Source organism: Anneissia japonica, unplaced genomic scaffold (genome assembly GCF_011630105.1).
Source record: "Anneissia japonica isolate Jap-2015-1 unplaced genomic scaffold, ASM1163010v1 scaffold1489_len2284818_cov182, whole genome shotgun sequence".
Taxonomy (NCBI): Eukaryota; Metazoa; Echinodermata; class Crinoidea; order Comatulida; family Comatulidae; genus Anneissia; species Anneissia japonica.
The window spans coordinates 887,003-896,386 of NW_022698455.1; the positions used below are offsets into that span (position 1 = coordinate 887,003).

General features: G+C 34.5%; 1 protein-coding gene across 1 annotated transcript in view; it reads left to right on the forward strand.

Moving 5' to 3' along the window:
- Nucleotides 1-6,046: 6,046 nt before the first annotated feature.
- The window catches only part of LOC117102575, a 43,605-nt gene continuing 40,267 nt past the window's right edge, over nt 6,047-9,384 (forward strand). The window contains exons 1-2 of the mRNA XM_033242899.1: nt 6,047-6,226; nt 6,440-6,478. Coding sequence (XP_033098790.1) covers nt 6,100-6,226; nt 6,440-6,478 — 166 coding nt within the window. The 5' untranslated portion in view covers nt 6,047-6,099. The remainder of the gene's footprint in view (nt 6,227-6,439; nt 6,479-9,384) is intronic.

Genomic DNA, 9,384 nt, shown 5'->3' on the forward strand with positions numbered 1-9,384 from the left:
TCTACAACAAGTTAAATATTTGTTTTCCTCCAGTTTTCAAGACACAAAACACAAAATCACAATCACAAAAAAGATGTTTGACTTGGGAATAGTTTTATTTATACAGATTTTTTAATATTTAAAAACTGGAGGAAAAAGGGGGTGTAAACACCCTTTCCTAAAAAATTAGTTCTACAACATACATGTAGGCCTATTAAATTTTTTTTTTCACCAGAGCCTGACTTTAAGTCTTTCTAAAAGATTCTAAGAACATCTCCATGCCCAGGGATGATGATACAGTGCAGCTGCCTCAGGAGCCCATGGGACCCTAACTCAAATTTCCTATATTAAAGAAGAACCAGGGCAATTCCACCGAAAGTTCAACCTTGTCATCAAATTTTCATATTTACTGCACCTACCCAAGTGAGGTGTCATTTTGAAGCTCATACTATATACTTTCTGGTACAAATAATTTTACATCAATTTTTATATATATTATATATCATTATCGGGTTTGAAGTTAAGAGTATCAAATTTATGCATTTTACCAAAAAAACATGTAAATTGACACATAACTGTATAAAACAAGTTAAACACTTCATTTATGATAAATTATTATTTTATATCAAAGTGTACTAAAATATCTGCCAGACTATAACAAAAAAAAAGAAAAAATAATTGTCAGAGTTTGCATTAATTCAATTTTAATTAGATTAATTTTTTTTTGCACATCCATAACCAAAATTTCAATTTTTTTTAAATATCAGGTATTAAAATTTTTCTGTATAATACCAAAATTATTTGCAAAGCAGGTTTTAGGTCCCAAGTGTAATCATCTAAAAAAAAAATTTAATCTCCGATTTTAAAGTAAATATTTACGCTATAATTTATGTCCATAACCGTACTGTACGTCCATAACCGTACGTCCATAACTAAAACCTAAAATGTGAATTGTGTTACCACTAAACATCTTGTAAACAGTGTGGAAACTAAAAATCTACTGATGTTCTTTCTCAGAGAGAATCTTTATCAACTTTTACTATAACCATGACACTGCTATCTGCCCTCTAGTTTTATGAGTAATGTTCTAAAAATAGCCGGTTATGGACGTACGCAGAGAAAATGACTTACATATATTTAACATTTTAAAAACTCTGTGAGAATGAGAATGATTTTTTTTTTAGTTGGATTAAAGTATGTTACAATATGAGGCTTGCTATCCCAAAAATCAGTGACCAAAATATGAAAATTGACTTTTTAACATTCTTATTCTCCACATTCTGTAAGCTTTAAAATGATGGGTCATTAACGGAATCGACTTTATTATTGCCAAAGTTATGAGTAAAATTATTATGGCTTCTCTGTTCTAAAGTATACAATACTGCAATATTCTTTATGCTATACTTAATTTAATACTGTAGATATATGCTGGTTTTGTGATGGCATACCTCATCATAACTGTAACCAAAGTTTATTCATGACATTAACATTTCTTGAATTAATATGCATTTAAGAAAATAGTTGACTTTTAATATTTTATGAATATCTTGACTTTTAAATAGACAAACATCATGTTGATTAATTAGTGTTTAGTATAGAACCACAATTGATTTATATCACAATGAAGAAAACAATTAATGTATAGACTGACATTTTAAAAAAGTGAGAAAATTTGCCTTTATTGCTGGACTGCTACCTAGAATTTTAGAATTTTGCTTGTTAAAAATTTAACATTAATAATTGATGCATTCTGAATTACTTTTTATTTGTAATGATATTTTAGAAATATAAAATAAATTCACATGTAGTAAGCCTACAATGTATACTACATAAGAAAAGAAAATGAAAGTTTATAGAAATAAATGTACCTACCTTTGAAACACATGATACTATAATCAATTTCTCAGGATCACTTATTGTACAGTAATAGTGTATGAAAAATGGATTAATTTTTGTTTGAGGTTTATAGTCCATAGTACACATTTTAAAAAGTTTTACTGCTTTATTTCAATAAATGATGTTTGGAAGTTGATATTGGCTAATTTGTGTATGTTTTTTATGAAAAAATATAGGTGTACGGCCACAACTTTCAGACACATACATCCATAACCATGAGTGTGTACGTCCATAACCACAAGAAAATGAACGGAAAACCTATGTACAATCAATAAATGAGGCTAGTTAAATTATATTAGGAAGTCCATTGTATACACACATATTTTTATTTATTTTTTTAGACCTCACACTTCACAGAATTTTTAAAATGTTTAATGTAAGTTCGAAAAAGTTGTTTTCTCTGCGTACGTCCATAACCCGGCTATTTTTAGAACATTACTCATAAATTATAAAAGATAGAGGGCTGATAGTTGTCATGGTTATAGCACTAGTTGGTGTACCTCAGATGTCCATATCAAAAGTAACCCAAACCCATTGGCCTGTATTGAAGGCTTTGTTAAGTTCTCTGAAATGTACGTCCATAACTATGGAACTGCCCATATATAGAAGCATAATCTATTGCTTGGCTTATTTTGCATTTTATTATTTTAGCTTGTTAATTGTAAACTACAATTTGGGGCATGTCTTTAGAAAAATGTACTGTTTTGTTTATAGTTAGCCTCTATATTATGCTGACTCAACAAGGTGTTTCAATGTTGTGCAAGTCGCTTGTGTCCTTGGGCAAAGCACTTTATCTACGGTTGTCTCTCTCCACCCAGGAGTACAAGTGGGTACCTAGTAGGTTCAAACACAACCTGCGCTGAATACAGCTGCAACATTATGGAATTCCCCCATAGGGCCTGAGTGTGTGTTCCATATGTGTTTGATCCAGTGACCGGGGGTAATAATTTAAGCGCATAGAGGTCTCTACAACAAAGAAATAATAACAATAATTATTATTATTAATGAGTCAAGTGAATGACAACAGAAAAGAAGGAAGAAAATAAACAGTTTGTTGAAACTTATTTGATGATGGGTGTTGTTTTTTTTTTTGTCTCAATTTGATAGTTAAAGTACCACATGACACTCGGATATTGGAGTTGTAATCCTATAAAGCTGTAAAATAAAAGTAGAGTTACTGCAAAGATTTGAAATGTGTTTTGATGCTCATTGTGCTTGGTTTCAATCGAAGCAGGCTAAGATAAATACTGAGTCCTCATAAGATTTTGAAAATATGCTGCACTTCTAAATGGTAAATTATATTATGCATGATTTTTGTCAGAAATTCCCAGCCTTGGTAACCACTTTTCATGGTATATGGTTACGCAGAAACGCACTGTTGCTGTATGCAACATCACCCAGTTTACTATCCTTTGTAGGTATTTGAGTCGAATTATTTAACTAGGTCGACTCAATGTTCAATCAATACTTTTCAATCGCATAACAGTATACATTCAGTAGTTTACATTCCTAATTTTGTTTTCTTACCTTTGTCGGGTTACTTGCATCAAACTAATTGATGTTATAAATAAATAAATATAATTAGGTATGGCAACATAGGCCTAAAAATTTAGCATTGAAGCCATTTCAGAAACCCAAAAACAATTGGTTAATTCTAAAGATATTTAAGTGAGATTGCTTTAATGAAGCTGTTAGGCCTAAATTGATTATAGTGCCAGGACCATTTTAATTACGCGCCAACAGTCTAAAAATTCTGCGGATCTGGATAATAGACCGTGACGTAATCACAGAATACACAATCTAAAATGTTCCTTAATTTATTGTATTAGCGTGTATTACTATAACATTACTAATTTTCTCACCTCCTTCCTTGGAAGTGTAATTTTTGCTTACCCAACCTCTGAACACACCAAGATTTCACTACCAAATGTGGTTTCCTCTGCAAAGCCAATGCTCATGTGATTGAGTTTCCTACCTATCAGGTCCAATGCAGCCTGATAGGTAGTAGAACCGGAACCAGCAGCCAGCCACCCTGTCTGACGATGCCCCAAAGACATCGGCCAGAAAAGGCAGCAAAGCAAGCCAATGCCTCGGGAACACTTTAATCAAATTTTCAAATCAGTATGCATAAATAGAAACCAAATGAAATTATAATAACATTTAAGAATATAAGAACTAAATTAAATGAGAAGCTACAGTAGTATGCTTTACATACATTTGTAGCTTATACACGTACCAGGGGCAGATCCTAAATTGTTCAAATGGATGGGGTGGGGGTGCACAACAGTTTCAGAATAGATAATAGAGGAGCACATAACATTTATATGCATTAATAATTTTGTGGCAAAATGGGAGGGCCCGTGCCCCCACACTGGGTTTGCCCCTGAACATGGAGGTACTAACACACACTTAAAATATCAAATAGAAAAATTAATAATACTACTGTAATTACACAAGAGCACAGATTAAAGTTTTAAAAAAAAAATTAAATAAGTCAATCTCCTTTACCATAGACTTCCATGGCCAACAATTTTTGGTAAAATTTGTCAATTAAAATGTTGGTGTTCTTATCCTAAAAATTGTTATTTTCATTTCCGAGGATAAAATGTAATTTATTTCTATTATTGAACTGTTAAAATTCTCAGAAAAAATGTAGAAGATTATTGCTATAAGCTGTTTTTTACCACCCAAGATCACAGTACAGTGTAGTGCAAGGTGTATTATAGGGGGCCTTTAAAATGAATCGTAACCTTTCAATTCTCTCACTTTTACTTCCAACCCATACAGAGCTACCATGTTGTAGTTGTGTGGGACTGGAAATGGTGTACAGTCGGTTGGTTGTTACGATGCCCGGGTGATAGCGGAAGAGAACAAAATAATCATGCAATATGTATGCAAAATACAATTAAAACCTGTGGTGGGTCGGGTACCCAAAATGACCATTAATTTAAGTTCTGCAGTCACTACCTCGAGTATGGTGCTCGTGCAGTGGTGTATCCAAGGGGGGGGGTGCATGCCCCCCCCCCACAAAAAGCTTGTTCCCCCCACCAGGCCCCCCTGATAGATAGGCCACTGTGCTCGTGAGCAAATTGGATGCAGTTGTCCTCTAATGTATACAAGGGAATGAAATAATATTGTACATAATTTTATATGCCAGTAGTAATGCCTACGATAAGTTATTTCTTACGAACATTTAAACTACTGTATTTGCAGTGTTTTGTACTTTTTGACTGTATAGTGCAGTAGATATGTTGTTTGGAATGATTAAGTAGGCATTCTGGTATTCGAATGTAGTTTTGTATTATATGGATTTATTTTCTAAATAAAAAAGAACATCTGTATAATCATAATTAAAAAATACTTCCCAAATTGTTTTTTCTTCCTCATAGGAAGGCCAACTCTCCTCAACAAGCCCCAACTAGTGCCACCCCTGTATTTTTTTTCTCCATGTTGTTGTTAAGCGCCTCGAGAACTATATAAATAATACCCATTTTACACTGCAAACAAAATTCTGGATGTAACCTGGGATTTTCCAATACCCGGGTTAAAATCTCCCGAATTGTGGTTGTGTAAACGTCAAAAAATCCGACTCGGGTTGCCAAACATTCCGGGATGGAAGTGCGGGACGCATTCCAGAGTCGCCAGTGTAAACAGCACCGAATTTGATTCCAGAATTAGGCCTTACGTGGTGCCTACCACAGCTGTGGTTAGGTAGGCCTAAACTTAGCTAACAACGGGCTAGGCCTAGACACTTTTCAAATTAAACCCTCTACGCTCCAGTATAGACTTGATATCAAAACTGCTGATTTAATTCGCATAATTTAAAAATAATCTGCATGTTCATTGCTTTAATATTGACAATAATTGTGGCTTTTTGATGATAAGGAACTCGAGCGAAGTGATGATCACCATCGCAACAAAAATTGAGGGTGGTATTTGAACCCGAGTTTGTTGCCGGTGTAAAATGGGAGCAACTCGTGATCAACCCGGACTTTTTCGTTTGATGTAAATGGGAAATGCACCCGGGATCACCCCGGAATTAAGACAGGTTTATTCTGCCCTTGGCAGTGTAAAAGGGGTATTATTGCTATTATCATTATGAACATCTTCATCAGAGACAGTGGTTCCTAGTAACTTTTTTCATTTTGGTCTGTGTAGGTATTGTCATTTCTTGAGTCAGTCCTTGAGGATTTGTGTCCATCTGTAGAAGAGATTAAATATAAGATGTGTATACCTTGCAGTTGTCCTGAGGAATGTCAGCGCATGCACGATGTCAAAAATTTCAACAATGATACAGTGTATTGTGGTGATTTTGAAATAAGCATCAGCCGCTACTGCAGATTGTTGGGAGGTGTGGTATTTACAATTACATTTGTTTATTTCTATTAGCTTACGGTATATATTCATGTATATTGGACATTTTTGTATTTTAACATTTCATAGAAAACAAATGATAAGAAATAAAATTGAAATTAGAAATGTATTTTTAAAAATTATTATAACAAATGATAATTTTAAGCATGTTTTAAGAGGTAATAATTTCAAGTTGGTATCTCATTTCTAGATACCAGTGAGGATGTTCCAGTTTCACCTTGTAGGCAATGTAAGTATAACTAAATGATAAAATGATTTAAATACATGACATTTTAATGTTGGCATGAGACTCAACCACAATTTGTGTGGACAGTACCAAAGCAGAATTCTTACTAAACACTGTACTTATTGCCTACCCTCCGAACAATTTTGAGCCATCATCGCACACCCAGCTGCTTTGTACCCCGACCCAGTTTGGGGCCCCCTGGTAATGGCTCAGAATTACCCCACAAAACTATTTCAGTTTATTTTGTGCCCCGCACTTCGGTCTGCGATGACGCCTCACCTTTACAACCAGAAATGAAGACACTCACAACTTTCCGTTTTGCTATTCTCTCGTCTCTCTCGTCTTTTCAATTCCATGGTGTTGTCTGTGCAATGAGTTTAATATTCTGGGTCTCATCTCTACTGGTATGAAGATCCGGGAACCTTTCAGTATTAAACCGTCGTGCATCGCTAGTTCGTAGCGGTGTTGCCAATATGCATGGGTTATCTCGTTGCATAGATTTTTCTCCTTTGGCCAGCCGCTTATTATGTATGTGCTGAGCGTATGTGCATGCTGTTTGCTGCAGTGGCTTCCCTTATTTTGTCTATAATGAATGATTTCATATCAGTCAACTCATTTTTTTTGGACTTCAAGATTTAGGACTTGGAAAGTTTTTGATTAGGCTCTATACAGTGCAATGGGTGTCCGCTATCAAAACGTCTTTGCCAGGTACATACTTGATTGTGCCTTCGTAGTCTTGCATTTGTAACATGAATCTGATCGGCATTTTGGATATGTCCTTTTTAGCGATGTCCTCCAGTGGTTTGTGATCAGAGCAGATTGTAAAATTGAGTTTACAATTTTTATGCTCGCATCACATTGGATTTTAATTTCTTTCTTGGCGTTAAAATATGAAAGTACTGGAGTGTTGATGATGGTGTTTTTAATTTCGTTTAGCGCTTTTTAATGGCAAGGCGTCCACTCGTACACGACGTCCTTCTGCAAGAGCTTCCTAATAGGCTCAGTCAGATTTCTTAACGTTACAAATTTAGACAGGTATTGTATTAATCCTAGAAGTGATTGCAAATCCAGTTTGTTACCAGGGGCGTTTAAATTCTGTATCGCAGTGCTTTTGCTGGGTTTGGTGCAATTCCTTCCTTGCTAAGCAAATGTCCAAAAGTTTTATGCTTTGCTTGTTGATTTGGCATTTCTCTGGGTTTAGCTTTAAGTTGTTGATTCTGCATGATTTTATGACATCTTGAATGGCCGTTTCATGATCCTTGCTCATTTTTGGTGCGATTGGATTTGATTGAATTTGACCTTATTTAGTATACCACATCAACAATAAATAGCAAATACATACATACATACTTTAAAATAGGGAAAAAGATTAAAAATTTAAGTCAATAAAATGCGATGTTGTAAACCATGGTATACTAGGATAGCCCATGAAAGTTGTACAAAAATGACTTATATCCAATGTGGTTCTTGAGAAAAAAACAATAGTAATCAAATTAAATTAAAAGGCTGCATTGGATAAAATAGTAGTTAATGCTATTATTAAAAGTATAAAATTTCAAGGTTAAAATTAAAAAATTTAAAACGATGTAAAAAGATATAAAAAATGGTAAGAATAATAATAATACCTTTAAAACATAATTCAGTAAAAAATAAGTGAAAATGTAATAGGTAATTTTAAAATGCTCAAAACTACTTTTTTTAAATGTTTTATTAAAACTCTTTTAGTATTTACATTTTGCATTAAAAACAGGCCTCAATTACAATTTGTTTTAATCTTAAAAGTTGACATGCTTGTTAATGACTTAATTTCTTTCGGCAGCGAATTATAACCAATAATACAATTGTAATAAATAGGATATCGTTTTTGACGCAAAACACATTTGCGGTCAACTTGAAACACATCTTGTGCAGAGATCAGTCCAAATGGTAACCTGTAAAACAAAAACGGCCATAAATCGTACTGAATGTGGTAAGTAGCTGTGACTTGCTACTTAATGGGATATTCCAGTGTCTGCTTCTATGATCTAGTGTGGAGAAATGCTTGGCCTCGCGTAGGTCCGACAGTATGTCATCTAAGATTTTTACGTAATAATCGGGCCTCTTGACAGCTTTGTTCAGGTCATGTGGGTCTAAACAGATTCTGAGTGATCCATTTGGTTTTGTTACTAACACAAAGTGACTCACCTAGTCGGTTGGCTCGTGCACCTCCTTTATATCTCTAGGTCTAGTCTATTGAGTTCATTTCAAAATGGTTTTATCGACGGCTCTGCATCGCCTGACAACTCAATGTTATACTCACTATGCATTTTTTCAAAAATGTTTGGGGTTCTCCTTTATTAGTTTATCTTTGGTCATAGTGTGCTCGCATTCAGTTGGAACAGCATCCCTGCTCTTCCTCACAGGGAAATTGCACAATGTTAAGTTTGTAACATAGGTCGTAGCTGATAAGGTTTTTACCTTCTTCGGTTATGATAAAATCCACATTGTCCACTTTCATTTGGCTGTGTTTGACACTAAGGGCTGTAGCTTTGCCCAGGATTTTGATGAGTGGGTTGCCATAGCCATAAGGTGTATAAATGATTTCTTTTTTCAGTGGCAGGGACCGAATATGGCTCTGTATGTACTGTGATTTAGATCATTTTTCGCAGCACCCGTTTTAATCGTTTACGCAAAGGAATCACAACTAAATGTCTGTCCTTTTTAGTCGGGGTCACCATTTTATGGTTCTTTTAACCCGGTTGTAAAGATAACAATGTCAAACGTATATAAAACAGTGAATTTTATTCCAAAAAAAAAAAAATCACATGTTTCCATGGGTGTATTTTTAATCTATATTTACATTTTAACATGTCTCATTCAGGAGGGAGAATACCCTCTCAAACACTTTCCCCAGAAAGGGGGTGGGACAG